This window comes from Eublepharis macularius, chromosome 4 (genome assembly GCF_028583425.1).
Source record: "Eublepharis macularius isolate TG4126 chromosome 4, MPM_Emac_v1.0, whole genome shotgun sequence".
NCBI lineage: Eukaryota > Metazoa > Chordata > Lepidosauria > Squamata > Eublepharidae > Eublepharis > Eublepharis macularius.
Genome location: NC_072793.1, coordinates 175,690,857 through 175,707,813, shown reverse-complemented (window position 1 = coordinate 175,707,813; position 16,957 = coordinate 175,690,857). Strand labels below are relative to the sequence as shown.

The following is a 16,957-nucleotide window of genomic DNA, read 5'->3' as shown; positions in this document are numbered from 1 at the left end:
GCCATTCTATCAAGGCCTTAAAGTTGGGGACTAAAGCGGGGGTCCCCTTTTGTGGTTTTTTGTTTCTTGTATCCTGTGGTTCTCATATAAATTCTTAATTATTTGACTAAAGCAAGATACACACTGAAAAAGAAGGGTGGTCTAAATTGAAACAGTTATTAAATCGAGTATTTATATACTGCAGTGTTAAATGAATACCAGAACTGCACAAGAAAGGTTAAACGCTGTTACAATGTTAATAGTACAAAATATCAAGCCATTTTTTTCAACAGAAAGTTGAAATTGTTTTACAAACTTTAATACACAGATGATATTACAAGAAAGGAGACAGAACATATGCTACTGATGCATAATGTAGATAAAACTTTCTGGAACATAGTCAAAGCCATTTAGAATAGTGCAAGAGTATCTTAGTAGTATATTTGCAAAACCCATTAAAGCCCGTGGTACAAGACCAGTATGTCCTCTTTCAGCGCTGTTGTTTGCAATGTACACAGAACCTTTAGCAGGAATAAGTCAGTGGTTAAAGGATTAACCACAGCCCATAATGAGTTTAAAATTTGCCTCTGCACTAACGATATTTTATAAACTTTAGCAAATCCAGTTAATACTGTACCTATTGGCTTACAGTGCATTGAGAGTCATGGCCAGTTATCAAGATATACATTGAATAAAGACAAGTCAGAGATGATTGGGGTTGATGAGAATTCTGAAGCTAAACTAGAAGAAATCACCAAATTGATTTGGTATGGTCAACAGATGCTGGTCGACAGTTGAGCATGTGGTTGTCAACTAGTACAAAGTACAGGAGGGTATAATGTATGGGTGGAAAAAACATCCAGTGAAACCACCTGGAGCCCACTAATAAAAATAATAACTATATGCAAATAATAAAGATGACAATACCATTAATGATAGCTATAAAATTGCACTAAATTGCTACATAGAATATAAATATAGTTTAAAATAGTGAACAAAGAACTAAAGAGTTGACAAATGAATCAGTCTAATATAAATCTGTCAGAAGTCCATAAGGCAAAAGTCCAAAAAGAATTACGGTTTCCTAGTAGGTTGTGTTTTGGCTAGTCTTGTTCAGATAATTTTGATAAAAAGCAGTTTGAAGGCTTCTTGCCTTCCTTTTCTGTACTTCAGGTCAAAAGGGACAGTTGGACTCATCTAACTGTAACTGGGAGAATCAATATAGTAAAAATGATGGTCATTCCAAAGCTACTTTTCCAGTTTGAAAATCTGCCATCAAATTGGCTCAATTAATTATTAGATCTTGGCATGCAGCTCTAATGACATTTATAGGGGCATATTAAAAAACCTAGATTATCTACAGGGATCCTACAAGAGAAAATGCAAAGTGGTTTGGCATGTCCCAATATCTTTAAAACCACAGTTTTGAAAAGCATTTATAAATGGCTGCACACAGAAAAAAATCATGCCATGGTATAAAATCAAACAAGAAAGCTGTAGAATTCCTTTACAACATTGTCTTTAGTATTCACAACATTTAAAAATAACTGTAAAAGATTATCTACCACACATGCTACTGATGCATAATTTTTAGGTGGAGGGTGTAGTATACCTGGAATAGAATTTATGTTTTCATTAATTTCACCTCTACAATTTTTCATAGATCACATGAATTTCAAAAGAATGACTCCTTGATAAAAGATTGTTAGATGTATTACTTGATGGGAATTGTTCTGATTGAGAAATTTAACCAAGAAAAAGTGGTTTCTATATTTTCAATTGAGAAACTTTAGAGACTCCAAAAGAAGACTACATCAGCTAAAAAATATATTAACAAACTTTGGTCACAGTTACAAGGAACCTATTTTAAACATGTGGTTGCTATGCTCAATAGTAAAGAATTTCTGGTATAAAATTATAGAGGAAATAAAACACATAACAGGATATAAGGTATTAGACCTTCAAAAATGTTTCTTCACAAACTGGAAAACTTATTTAGATTGCTAGCATGGGAAGCTGCAATTAACAGTTGATTTATACAACTGAGCAACATTGTTTTAACTCACTCTGGTGTGACTTTAGGATTTGTTATTTAATCTCTATGTGAATTAATATGAATCTTCTGAATTGTGACTATAGTAACTAACAGTATGGAAAAAAATTGTTCCATAGGTGAAATAAGTATGTATGCAATGTAGATTGTGATTTTTGACTGGCTTTTGATAATCTTTTTTTGTATGGACATGGCAGTAAAACAATGAAAGTGTAAAGAAAAGGAGAAGAGAAAGAAGAGGCATTCCTTTCAAAGGAAGGCATTTTTTCTCACCAATAATTAAGTGCAATTCACACAGTCTGTGCATGTCTGCGATTTCCCTTCAGTGTGGATTCCCTGGTCACTATTAAGATTTTCTAGCTGAAACTTTCCTCACCAGCTGGGCATTTGTGCTGCTTCTCTCCCTTGTGGGGGCTCATGGTAAGGAGCAGTGTCCAATTAGGAAGGAGATCAAGTTGAAAATTTTTCCAACGACATAACACTTACAGGCTTTGCCCTCCCCTGTGTAGTCTCTGATGGTTTGTAAATTGGAATTTGTTAATGAAATATTTTCCGGCAGACTGAACCCTTCTGTGATTTCTTCAACGCATGGGTGTTTTCTATTGCAAGTTTTATATTAGATTTGTGTTTAGGTTTCCATAACCCTATTGGAATTATATTTAGGTTTCTTGGTTTGAAACTATAGTTATGTGAAACCTTTTATAGTAACACAGCAGAGTAACAGCAGAGTTATTTAGGCAGAAGCATTTAAACCCCAAGAATGTTCATTAATTAGTCTTCAGACAAAATCAGAGAAAGACTAAGAACCTCAGAGGGGAGCAACCAAGTAAAAAACTGGGCTGGAAGTATCTGAGTCCTTCCAAAGTAATTTGTGGGATAAATGATGCCACTGTTGAACGTAACCTACCCAGGAACTTGAAACATGAACATCCTGCGTTCCATTTTAGTTTACTCAAAAGGGATTCTGGGCCTGACGAGTGGCACCCAGAACTGGTTGCCGCACCTCCTATCATGATTGGGGGCCAACCTGACCATGAAGTAGAACAAATACTGGATTCCAAGTGGAAAAGGGGCATATTGTTTTATTTGATTCAATGGAAGCATTTTGCCAAAAGCCAGGCAGAATGGGTTAAGACCACTGATATTCATGCTGACAAATTAGTTAAAGCTGTTCATAAGAAGTACCTGGATAAGCTCAGGTGTGTGTGTGTGTGTGTGTGTGTGTGAAACTTTGGGCGGGCAGAATGTCTCCTGCCATACTGTACTACTACTCTGCATGACCTCTGTATAATTTGGGTGCTGATCTCTGATGTTAGAAGCACTTTGCTGGGACTGTGTAGGTCTGATGCTAGACGCTGTTCTCAGCTTGGAATGGGCCAGCCTGCTGTTATCTCTCAGCCTGCGAATTATCCTTCACCTGGGAAGCAGGTCTTAAAATCTCTCAATTGCCTTCTCTGCTGTACTTTGCTTTTCATTCATTAAACTTAGCTAACTGTATGCTGAACAGGGGTGGGGCTGGGCTGGGCTTAGAATACTATATATATTGTGTGTTGATAGAGAAACACCATTCCTGACAAGGATTGTAATAGGGAAATAGGAAAATAAAATGCTTTAACTCATGCAGTTCCTGGACTCATGCTGTGAAGTCTTTGAGAGTAACTTGACAAAACTTTACAAATACACTGAGGGATATTAAGTGTCTACTCTGAACAAAGCTCGTTCCAAAGTCCACACATTTATAGTGTTGTCCCCAATATGGATTATGCATACACTGATGGACCGTAAGCTGTGCACTGTCAGGAAAGCTCTTTCCACAGCTCACACATTCATATGGTTTCTTCTGTGAGTGGATGTGTTGAAGGATAGTAAGGTTCTCCACTCTTAGCAAAACTCTTTCCACAGTTCACACTTTTATATGGTTTCTCCTCTGTGTGGATGTGTCGATGGGTAGTAAGTCTGGAACTGTGAGAAAAGTTCTTTCTCCCTTCCACACACTTATAGGATTTCTTCCCAGTACGTGTCACGGACTTCCAACTTAGATCTCAAGTAACTTTAGTGCACGAGTCCAAGGATGCATGAATTAAAGCTTTAATAATAATCTAAGTACAGCACCATAGACTTTTCTTGACCGGAATGCCTGTCCCCTCCCCCGGCTAAGCATTAAACCCTTCAAGCACAACCCACTCTACTTCCTTCCCTCGTACCCAAGCTCTAATTTCTAATTTCCCATCTATGCAGTGAAAGCAGACAAAGTAGAAGTAAACAGGCTTGTTGTGTCTTTCTCTGACCAACTGGCTGCATCTCCATAGCAACGCTATGGACACCTGATAACCACATTCCTTCTGACTGCTTCTCACAGCAACATGTAAGGTTTCTCAGGCAGGTTTACTACACAGGCTCCTATAGCACTCTAAAAACATGGCATCAAAGATCAGGTCTATAGCCCAATCCCCCAAATTATGGCACGGGCCACCCTGACAGTACAGATACATTGATGCTCTATATTCTGAGCATAGCTCTTTCCACATTCTGCACATTCATGTGTTTTCTTCCCTATGTGGATGTGTCAATGGACAGTAAGGCCTGCACTCTTAGCAAAGCTCTTTCCACAATCCACACATTTATAGGGTTTCTCCCTGGTATGGATACATCAATGGAAAGGAAGACTGGAACTGTGAGCAAAGTTCTTACCGTAGTCCACACATTTATAGGGTTTCTCCCTGGTATGGATATGTCGATAGACAATAAGCTGTGAACTCTGAGGGAAGCTCTTTCCACAGTTCGCACATTCATGTGGTTTCTCCTGTGTGTGGATGAGTCGATGGGCAGTAAATCTGGACAAGAAAGCAAAGTATTTTCCACAGTCCACACATTTATAGGGTTTCTCTCTGGTACGGATATGTCAATGAACAGTAAACTGCGCACACTGAGCAAAGCTCTTTCCACACTCTGCACATTCTCCCTGGTATGGATACACTTATGGGTATTAAGATGTCCACACTGAGCAAAGGTCTTTCAACAGTCTGTACAATCATATAGTTTCTTCCCTGTGTGGATGCATCAACAGGCAGTAAGGCATTCACTCTTAGCAAAGCTCTTTTCACAGTCCACACATTTATAGGGTTTCTATCTGGTATGGATACGTCGATGAACAGTAAGATTTGTACTGTGAGGAAAGCTCTTTCCACAGTACACACATTCATATGGTTTCTCCCCTGTGTGGATGCGTCGATGGGCAGTAAGTCCGGAAAAGACAGCAAAGTTCTTTCCACAATCCACACATTTATAGGGTTTCTCCCCGGTATGGATACGTCGATGGACAGTAAACTGAGCACGCTGAGCAAAGCTCTTTCCACAGTCTGCACATTTATATGGTTTCTCCCCGGTATGGATACGTCGATGGACAGTAAGCTCTGTACTCTGAGCAAAGCTCTTTCCACAGTCCACACATACATAAGGTTTCTCCCCTGTGTGGATGCGTTGATGAATAGTAAGGGCTCCTTTCCTAACAAAGCTCTTTCCACAGTCCACACATTTATACGGTTTCTCCTCTAAGTGGGTACGTTGATGGACAGTAAGTACTGAACTCTGAGCAAAGCTCTTTCCACAGTCCGCACATTTATATGGTTTCTCCCCAGTATGGATACGTCGATGGACAGTAAGATCTGTATTCTGAGAAAAGCTCTTTCCACAGTCCCCACATTCATATGGTTTCTTTCCTGTGTGGATGTATTGATGGACAGTAAGACGTACACTCTTAGCAAAGCTCTTTCCACAGTCCACACATTTATACGGTTTCTCCCCCGTGTGGACACCTCGATGGACAGTAAGTTCTGAACTCGTAGCAAAACTTTTTCCACAGTCCATACATTCATATGGTTTCTCCCCTGTGTGGATGCGTCTATGGACAGTAAGTGCTGAACTCCTAGCAAACCTCTTTCCACAGTCCACACATTTATACGGTTTCTCCCCTGTATGGATACGTTGATGGATATTAAGGTTTCCACTCTGAGCAAACCTCTTTCCACACTCCATGCATTTATATGGATTCTCTTCTGTGTGGACATTCCTATGGGAAGTGATTCTTATACTGTACGGTAGGATGTCCTGAGATTCAGCAACTTGAGAAGGAGATGATTCATTCCCCCTTTTCCATCTTCCATTGCCTCTTCTCTGCTGTTCCCTTTCCAATGGGAGCTGTTCTGGCTCTTTCTCAGGCTTTTTATGGGGACCATGAGTCTCTGGAAAGAAGGGGAAAAACTAGTGAAAACACAAAAGCATAATGAAGGAAAAAAGTCTATTGATGGCTGCCGATAATGAGATGGAACAAAAATCACTTGAAAGGGGGAAAATCCTGCTCTGTATTAACTGGTTGTTGCGTTTTCAATTACAACGAACATAAAAACGTATAGCTGAAATAGGCTCCATGGGTCATCTAGTCCAACCCCCAAAACTATGCAGGAAATTTACACCTACGCTGGTCCATTCTCCCAGTGACAACTAAGCAATGCCCTAAGGTAGGCAAAAAAATCTCCCAAGATCTCTGGACAATATGACTGCGAGGAAAATTCCTTTGTGACTCCAAGGGCCAATTGGAATTACCCTAAACACTTAAGAAAGGGCCACGGGAGCCAAATTACAGCTCACGCCAATCTGCTCCTCTTCCAACTATCTACCCAAGTATATACTGAGTCAGGAAGTCCTTCCTGAAGATTTGTCCAAAACTCCTTTGGTTTAAATTTAATCCACTGATTCTGGTCTGACCTTGGAGGTAAGAGAGTACAACTCTGCTCCTTTTTCTATGTGACAGCCCTTCAAATACTTGAAGAGGGCTATTATAGTACCTCTCAGTCGCCTCCTCTCCAGGCTAAACATACCCAGCTCCTTCAACCTCTCCTCATAAGACTTGGTCTCCAGAGCTCTCACCATCTTTGTTGCCCTCCTCTGGACATGTTCCAGCTTGTCAACTTCCTTCTTAAAATGTTGAGCCCAGTTAAAATGTGAGGGCCAGTTTGGTGTAGTGGTTAAGAGTTTGGGACTCTAATCTGGAGAGCCGGGTTTATTCTCCACTTCTCTGCTTGAAGCCAGCTGGGTGACCTTGGGCTAGTCATGGCTCTTTGGAGCTCTCTCAGCCCCACCCACCTCACAGGGTGTTTGTTGTGGGGATAATAATGGCAAACCTTGTAAACCACTCTGAGTGGGCATTAAGTTGTCCCGAAGGGCGGTATATAAATCGAATGTTGTTATTATATTATAAAACTGAACACAGTTGTTCAAGTTTGGTTTAATCAGAGCAAAGTAAAGCCATACCATCACACTGTTTGATCTGGACACTATACTCCTGTTGATGCAGCCTAAAATCAATTTGCCTATTTAGCTACAGAATCACACTGCTGACTCATGTTCAATGTATGATCTACTAAGACTCCTAGATCCTTTTCACATGTACTAATGCCAGGAGAAGTCTCACAGTAAGCAACAATTAAAGGAGTGAGCCTGCTGCTCCACCCAAAATATCACCCACCTGGGACTCATCTCACCCCTGGTCCAAGCCCCTCTCTCTGATGCACCAATACCACTAAGAAGAAAAAATTCTCATCTAGGTGGACCAAGTGGAGCATCTGCAGTGGCCCTGGTTCTACACTTAAGGTCCTAAAGGGGGATGGAGTACTTGAGGGGCTACCTCCTGTCATACTGTGTCTCCCCCCAATTAAGGTCTGCCTCCCAAGCCCTGCTCTCTGTGCCCCTCTGTAAAGAGGTCAATGGTCACCAGAGACAGGGCATTTTCGGTGGTGGCTTCTCCCTTCAAGAAGCTTGCCTGGAGCCTACCTTGTTATCTTTTTAGTTCGACACCAAAACATTTCTTTTTAACAAACCAGGCTTTTAGCTAAAGGGTTTCATTATTTTTAGGTGCTCTGTGGTCTGCTTCTCTCTTGAGGGATATATATAAATGAATGACTGAATGAATGAATGTTGACTACAACTGGGTAGGGTATAGAAATTTCCACCAAGATTAGGCACAAGGGGAGGTTAGAGAACGGTTCATACCTGCTGATCTCTCTCTTCCTCTTGGTTCCTGGAAAGATAGATTTCCATTTCCTTGCAGCATGGAAATACAGTCAGGTCTGGGAAGTCCTCCTTGCGGAGGAAAGAAACAGAACAGATACTTCATAGGAGGGCAAGGCTTTGATCCAGAAAGATCTGTCTGCTGATCCCAGTAGTGACCCACAGCAGAGGAGGGATCAGGGGATTTCAGCACAGGGAAGATCTAGCTCAGACACAGCAATTGGGATACAGTGTCTCAACCCCCTCCAAAGGCAAGAAGGATCCAGCATCGCTTTCTGATACCATCTAATGTGGCCTTGACAAAGGGCCTTGAAGGTCTCTTCTCCCCTTCAAGATTCCCCATACTCCTTGCAGGTGGGAAAAAAGATGTTCATATGTCCCTTATAAATATGATAGCTCCATTTTGGACATTTATTATCCTCACAACAGCATTTTCCTCTAGACTACCTCTTTTCTGGAAGGATGTGCTCCTTTGTTTTTAACAATCTGGTACACACAAATTCAGTAGGCAAGGCTCTCCATGATATAGACAAAACTTACTAAACCTGCTAAAATCCACTTTTTCATAGTCTGTTCTTCAATGCTCTATCATACCCTATTTCTGTGTAGGTTGACCATGCCTAACGGCTGCACTGGTGTAAGTAGAATGAATACCGTGGAATGTCCCCACACTGTTATCTTTCTCATGCAAACAGAGGGCCATAAAGGCCTGGGAGCAAGGAAGTGTTTTATAGTACATTGTATAATACACAGCAAGGTCCCTGTATAAATAGAGGTATTATTATGGGGATTATAGAATGCTTCTTTCCTTGACTGCTCTGAAAGGCTGATGAGACCCCACTGACAACCCATAAGCTGTTCCTTTCAGTTTACAAACTAACATTTTAATTTACAAACTAAGGCTAGGTGAGTCAGCTATATATGCAGAAGATCAACTTCTGCCTGGACACTGACCTGCCACACTCATGTACTGGGAATCTACGCAGAAAGAGCCCTACAGGAGCCCTTCTTAGAAGGAGCCATTTCTGCCTTCAACCACAGTGAATAAAGGGAAAGGGGAGCCTTACCCAGAGAGGCCACAGTCTGACAATTGTCCTCCATGACTTCCCTGTAAAGCCTTCTTTGGTTCAGATCCAGTAGAGCCCACTCCTCCTCAGTAAAATGAACAGACACCTCTGCAAAGGTCACCTGAGCCCAAAAAGAGAAAAAAGAAACTTTTTAGATGGGTATCAAACTGGCTGGATAACTGGACCCAAAGAGCAGTTGTCAATGGCATGACGTCAGATTGGAGGGAGGTGTCCAGTGGAGTGTCACAGGGCTTGGTTCTGGGCCCAGTGACTTTCAATATTTTTATAAATTATCTGGATGAGGGTGTGAAGGGATTCTTCAATAAATTTGCAGAGGAATAGCAAACATCCTTGGAGATAGGGACAGAATTTAACAAGATCTGAATACACTGGAAAAGCCGGCAGATTTGAATAAGATGTGATTTAACATGGATAGGTGCCATGTTCTCCACCTGGGTAACAGAAATGCAAAGCATGCATACTGGATGAGCCATACACTTCTCGGTAGCAGTGTGTGTGAACAAGAGTTTGGAATCTGGTGAATAAGAAGTTAAATATGAGCCATCAGGGCGATGCAGTGGCGAAAACGCGAATACAGTCTTTGGGTGTATCAACAAAGACATAACATCCAAATCACACGATGATACTGTCCTACTACATACCACATTGTTCAGGCCCCACCTGGAGTACTGTGTGCAGTTCTGAAGGCCTCACTTCAAAAAGGATATGGACAAATGGTAACGGATGCTGAAAATAGCAACCAGGATAATTAGTGGCATGGAGAACAAGCCCTACGTAGAAAGATAGAGGGATCTGGGGATGTTCAATCTGCAGAGGAGGCAGCTGAGGGGAGGACTGCACTCTTGAAGTATTTGAAATGATGTCACGTAGGGGAGAGAAGGGTGCTGTTCCTGTCAGTAACACAGCATAGGGCTTGAAGCAATGGGTTTAAACTACAGGAGGGAAGGTTCTAGATGGATGTTAGGAAAAACTTCTTCCCGTTAAGAGCAATCCAGCAGTGGAATTGGTTGTTGTGTGGTGGATTCCCCTTCACCGGCAATCTTCAAGGAGTGGCTGAATACTTGCCGGGGATGCTTTAGGCTCTTCTTTCATTGGGGAAGGGGTTGGACTAGATGGTCTGTTAGACCCCTTCCAACTCTGATTCTCATATGATTCTCTGATTTTCTCTATCCTATCAAATAATGGAATGATTCTTCCTCCTCTAAGCACAATCCAACAAGATTATTATTTGACAGTTGCACACAGGATGCAAACTACCACCAGAGGCATTCCATGTTTCATCTAGTAAACAGTATAGAAAGGAGAAAAGAGAAGTAGAGAAAGAGGTTCAGGGAGGCACCCAGGGTCATGATTTGTAGTTCCACACTTACCCCATCTGACCATACAGAATCTGCTTTCTCTCTGATGGAAAGAGATGATAAGGAATACACCATTGGTTTGAAGGCCTCGCCTGGAGAGATCAAAGGTAATTGGAAAACGTTTTAAACTCTCCAAGAATTTAGCATTTCACTTTTTCTTGTATGGGAGGAGAAGGTTCTCCCTCTCTTGGCTCATGGTCACAACTACACTTGCATCCTTATTTAAGAAAAATGTTTGATTTCAAATGTTTGGAAAGTCTACTCTTGCTATGGTTACATAGACAAAATTATGGCTTGTTTCTCCAGTGGTACAGAATTCACAGGCTGAAGAAGGAAGACCTCTGAAATGCAAGGAAGAGGCAGTCCTAAAACCACTGACAGAATCGCAGCTGCGACACCCCAGAATCTTGTGTCACAAAGCAAGATGAGCTCATAGGGAAAAAGGCAGCCTTGTTATTGACGAAGTACCAAAGCCCACTTTGCACAGAGGCATTCCCTCTCTGTCCGTCTCCCAGCAAGGGTCATCCACCAAGGCGACCAAGGCTGTTTCACTCCTATCAGCAAGCCTAAAAGGAGATTGAAAAGGATCTAAAAATTTGCCTGGCCGTAGAAAGCCTGAAGCTGTCCTGCCACCACCCTTTCAATCACCTTCTTCAAAAAAGAACATTTGAAACAGGTGGAGTGAGACCTCCTGGGTCGGAAACTTCAAGGAACCTGCCCACATCCTAAAAATGAATGAGAAAAATGACAAAGAACCCGACAAGTTGGCATACTGATACAATCTGACCACGGTCACTAGTCACCCAGGGTCAGATTGCGCAGAAGACATTTTATCTGAGAGGTGCTGAGCAAAATATCTGCAGCCCTGCGCAGAGTGTGGGGCCTGTTACTACCTGAGGCACCCCCCTGGTTGTCATGGAGACCAGGAAATCCTGCAGTGCTCTGGACCAGGTAGCCTCGGCATGAATTATGTTACTTTGCCATGTGGTCTCTTCGAGGATTATAATTTTGATCCTTTTCTTTTTGGCTCAATGAATTCCTCTTGCCAATTTTAAAAATTAATTTACATCAATTGTCATTTTTTGAGTTAGGAGGCAGCTTCCTTCTCAATGTCCCTACTGCTGACACCAGAGGTAAGGTGGGCTGGAAACATTTTCCTCATATTTTCTCCCATTCATTTATACTAGGCTCTCATTGTCAAAATGATCATGGTTAAACTATAAATCCCTATCATTTTTCTTTATTTTTTAATAATATTTTTATTGTTTTTTCAACACACATATATACAAACATGAGACAGTTATCATTTTACTTATTGATATTTATTATCTATTTCTTTATCTCTTAGATTCCATTTTATTACTTCAATTGTGAGTTCTATTATGTCATTATACAGTTAATCTTAGTATCATGTTTATGTTTACCGATTATATATGTCATCCATTTGTAGAAGGGATCACATGGTACAGAGATCTCTTCTTCCACTTGCCCTTTCATTAACAATGTTAATTTATCCATTTTCACCATCTCCATTACCTTTGTTATTAATTCTTCATGCTGGGGGATTCTTTGTTGTTTCCAGTAGGTTGCTAATAAGATTCTAGCCGCTGCTACTATAAAATCCCTATCATTTTTCTTTATCCTTAACCACAAGCCTACTGGCATTTTTCGAAAGTAGTTAACTCAATCGGTTAACCATGTGAGCTTGGCACGAATATAATATACTTGGAAATAGGGTATGGCTTAAATCATTCTTCAAGTTATTTAGTCAAGATTATGAATCAATTCTCTTTTTTGTTCTTCTCCAAATGGATTTTTCCCACACTGGACTGGGGGGAGGGGGTAAAAGCAGCCCACCTACACTTAAGGAGGAACTCCACTGGGTACAACAATTCTTTTGATCTTACCCGGAAAAGCTGCTCCCTGGTAAAGCTCCTGCGTGATGTTTTCCAGCATCTGAAAAAGAAGTGGGGATCCCAGAAAGGGGAGACTGCTGAGAAAAGGAGCACGAAAAAGACTGGGAAAAGGGGGTCCTTAAAATGTTGGAGCAATCTGATTGATTGATTGATTGATTCATCTGCTCTCCATGCGAATGGGCTCAGAGCAGATTTATATCAGAATCAATCTGAAACATTGGTAATAACCATAAAACACAGCCATAAACATAAACAGGCAGCTCATATCAGTATGGATTTTGAGGGTATCCCTGATCATATTTTGTCCCCCACTTATTACCCAGATGAGTCCCTCTCACCTGCTGAACCTGATTCTTGGCATCTGCCTGGCTCAGGAGGAAGCCTTCTGCCAGGGCCACTGCCTGGGAACTGGTCTCCGGTCTGCATTCCCTGACCCAGCTCTCTACCTCCGGGGGCAGGACGGCCAGGAACTGCTCTAGGATCACCAGGTCCAGCATCTGCTTCTTGCTGTACCTTTCTGGCTTCAACCACAGGCGGCAAAGATGGTGCAGTCGGCTGCAAGCCTCTCGGGGCCCTTCTACTTCCTCATAGCGGAAGTGCCTGAATTGCTGGCACTGCATATCCGAAGGGGGAAAATCTGTTTCCAGGCTGTTCTGCATGGTGCCTTCCCACAGTTCCCTTTTGCTTCCAGCCTTGGTGCCATCAGAGTCTTTTCTTGCTTCTCGACCAACTGATTCTGGCTCTCCCCTCATCCTCCCTTCCTCTCTGAACATCCTCCACAAGGACCACTGAATCGCCTTCCTCCTCTGTCAGATTCTTCTGTAAAGGCAAGTACCGGATCTGTGCCCTCCTGCAAAGAGATGACATCGAGGTGACCATTGACTCGCGAAAGCTCATGGAACACAATGGAATCAAGGGTGCTCGTAAATAAGGAGCCGGACAAAGCATGTGAAGAGGAGCATCCACTCAGCGAATAGAAAGGCTCTGCTCTGCTTAATAAAAGCTTTGCTAAACTATAGACTCAAGATTGTTGAAGCATTCCAGAGCAAGAGGACATTACACAGTACCAGAGGTGGGGTGCATATTTGCAAAGTGGTTGTTGTGAAATTAGAAAGAATGGCAGAGTGGTGTACCAGAAGCAGAACGGAGCAACTTCCAAGTCCCAGAGATTCTGGATCTCTCTAATCATTCTAAAGGCAACTGAAGATTTCAACAGCAGTTCATGGAAGCCAGCAGAGCCACAGAGGAGCCAGAGAACAGAAAGAGGCCCTAATTTTGATAGGGTGTATTCAGTCTGGAAGCTGTTACTTGTTTTCACTGAAGGATTTTTGTTTTTATACTCCGGCAGGTTTTTTATCCCGGCTTTTCAATTAACAAATTTTGATCTGTTATATTTTCACTATTATGGGCTATTTAAGTCACCTCAGCCAGGATCTCTGGCGAGGCAGAAGAGAAATTCCCTAAAGAAACAAATGTCATTGTCATACAAAAATACAAGGCCAAGCAGAGAACTTTCAGAGCTCTGTGGCTGATTTGAGAAACCCAAGCCTGACTTAGCAGGGTTTGGTCACTCATTCTGAAGGGATCAGGTTGCCCCAGGTTTCCGTGATTTTGAGAGGTGAGGTGGATTTCTAGAAGCCAAAGATCTTACTTTAGGAAATGCAACTGAAGTGCACCAAGAGGCAGAAATCACCCAGTAGATTGAAGAGCTGATGACAAGGAATACTTGGACTGAGCTGGTAGGCAGAATTGTACTTTCAGTAAGACAGAATAGGGAAAGGGAAACTCTCCAAAAATCGAAGTTTGCTATTCCAGAACTGCAAGTCAGAGGCAGAAATGCAGTGTGGGAACACAATGGCAGTACAGCAAATTTAGGCTCATGAAAAAATTATGGAACTGCCTATCTATGCTCCAGCATGGGAGTTTCCCTGACCCAGCTCTCTACCTCCGGGGGCAGGACAGCCAGGAACTGCTCTAGGATCACCAGGTCCAGCATCTGCTTCTTGCTGTGCCTTTCTGGCTTCAACCACTGGTGGCAAAGATGGTGCAGTCGGCTGCAATCCTCTCGGGGCCTCAGAACTGGGTCTTCTGCAGGTACCAGTCTGAAGAGGGGCATGTACACGAGCATTCTCTCTATGGTGGCCCCTGCCCTGTGGAAGGGTGTACCTGAAGAGGACAGGGAAGCCCCCCCCTCTCCTGGCTTTCTGCAAACTGTGCAAAAGTGAATTATTCAGAAGGGATTTCTACTCAGCTAAGAGGCCTGTGTTGTAAGAAATGGCTCACAGAGTTCCTCTCGAAAAGGGACTGAAACTGTAGGCTGTTCTACTGGGTTCTGCATATCGGTCCTCATATGCAACTTCTGTCGATGAAAATGTTCATATCAAATTAGTTTTTTTTTCGGATTTATGCTTTGTTTCAAACGTCTGCAATGCATACCCTGTTGTACTGTGTACTGAATATCCCAGCCACTTATCATATTGACGTACATTGTGTCATTGTCCTTGTATTTCAATGGGAAAGGCAGATTATAAAGAACGTAAATAAAATAAAATAAAAATAAGACCGGAGTTTGCTGATAGCAACACGACCGAGAAAGAATACGGCAGAAGGCGCACTCCTTATTCCAGGAAGAACTCAGCTCCATCTCCGGTGAAGAGGAGCTTCCAGAAAGCAAGCCGAAAAGCCCTTCTGATAAACGGAGCCCTCTGGTTCATAATGTCAAGAGCAGGGAGGGATTCCGCAAAGGAAATATTATTGCATTACTTACCGATTTTGCAAAGAGGCCTCAGGCGCTGCCGATGCAACACTCACGTGGGACACTGGAGCCGGAAATGATTGTCCTAGATCAGGTGACCTCTCGGCGCTCTCTAGGAATAATAAGTCCATCCCTTTAACCCTTAGGTGCACTCCAGAAAGTAAGAAGACCCACTTCTGGTTTCGCCCCGCCAGAGGGTGCGTTTGTGCATTGAAGCAAACAAAAGCACGGTCAGGCTGTGGATCGTTTTTCATTCTGTATGCAGCACCCACCGTTTTAGAGCGCTGTCCCGGTGCAGAAACATGAATGCAAGGCACGGATCCTCATGATTTTTATATGGGGTCCCCCGAACTCACCATCAAGCCCATTGCTCTGAAATGGGGCTCTGAAGCAAGGGGTTCTCACATTTCTTGTGTTCAGCCCCCACAAACCCACGCGGCCTTGGATGTGTTGAGTGGCATAAGGATGACTTCGGAGGAACACCATGTAAGAATCCCGAGGAAAAGATTCTCCATGTCTTGGATCCCGGTGTTTGCTCGCTCCAAGGTGGTGCCAGAAAGGAAATGCTCAAGCTGTTTAGGGACCCTTCTTTGACCTCTTTTGAACACACCATCTGCATTCTGTTGAGTCCCCATGAAACACCAAGGATAATCTTTCTGGCTTCATGCAAAGAACATGGTGGTTGATTGAACAACATTCCAGTGCACTGGCATGTTACCCGGGGCCTTTTCTTTTAATTTGCCAGGCTGTAATACTAAGGGTTTTGCCAAAGACAGAGGAGGCCCCTAAGATTTACAATTTGGAGGGGTGTGTAGAGGAGAATCCAGGGTGACTGTTCCCTTCAGCCCTTTGCTTCCTTTGAACGTGTCCTTAACAAATGCCCCAGATCTTGAAAATTCTGGTTTCCTGGAACCCCTCTGCGAGCAGTTCCCTCTCTGTGTGCTTTGGCAGGGTACAATTTCAATTGATTCCCCAAATGTGACACCTCCCTCACCCCATCATATGCCATCTTGGGAAATGCCCTGAGCATTCAGGAAAAGGGGACTGGGAGGGGGATGTCAGCTGTTGCCGACTGACATTCCCCCTCCTATGTTGCTGCTGCCTGTGATGTACTCGCTCTCTCTCTCTCTCTCACACACATACTTTGTGGTGGTCCTTCCGCCATCTGCCATTCAATGCTGGCTCTCTATCGGGACAAGAATGTTTATTCTCTCAATCACTAGCCCAAAAGGCCCGGGGAAGTTCTGCCCTGATTTGAACCCAGGCCGCCTCTAATACTTCACTTCCTGAACTTAACCAATTACTATTAGCCAAATCTCCTGAACCCGAATCTTACCGACTCCTGATAATTCCAATTTTATAGCAGACAAAAGAAGTGTTCTCAGAAATTGTGTCCTATTGATGTGTTTTTCTCTATGTATTCTAATGATCTTTTTTCTCCCGCTCTGGCTCATGAGGCCCAGAGGCTCCCGGTCCCACAACTGGAAATTCATTTTACCAATGGGCCAAGAAACTTTGTGCTTCTTGCAGAAGGGGGGAGATGAACTCTAGATAACTGGGATTTCATAGTCTGACAGACTAAGAACCTCAGAGGGGAGCAACCAAATAAAAAACTGGGTTGGAAGTATTTGGGTCCTTTCAAAGTAATTCGTTGGATGATGTCATTGTTGAACGTAACCTACCCAGGAACTTGAAACATGAACATCCTGTGTTCCATTTTAGTTTACTCAAAAGGGATTCTT

General features: G+C 42.7%; 1 protein-coding gene across 1 annotated transcript; it reads right to left on the bottom strand.

Annotated features, from left to right (window-relative positions):
- Positions 1–212: 212 nt before the first annotated feature.
- On the bottom strand, positions 213–15,310 carry LOC129327199 (zinc finger protein 436-like). The gene is made up of 7 exons (XM_054975684.1): positions 15,228–15,310; positions 12,799–13,310; positions 12,452–12,500; positions 10,557–10,636; positions 9,166–9,286; positions 8,081–8,170; positions 213–6,273 (listed from the first exon to the last, which is right to left on the bottom strand). The coding sequence occupies exons 2-7, from the start codon at positions 13,231–13,233 to the stop codon at positions 5,159–5,161; spliced, it is 1,890 nt and encodes a 629-aa protein (XP_054831659.1). The 5' UTR covers positions 13,234–13,310; positions 15,228–15,310; the 3' UTR covers positions 213–5,158.
- Between the last annotated feature and the right edge of the window lie 1,647 nt (positions 15,311–16,957).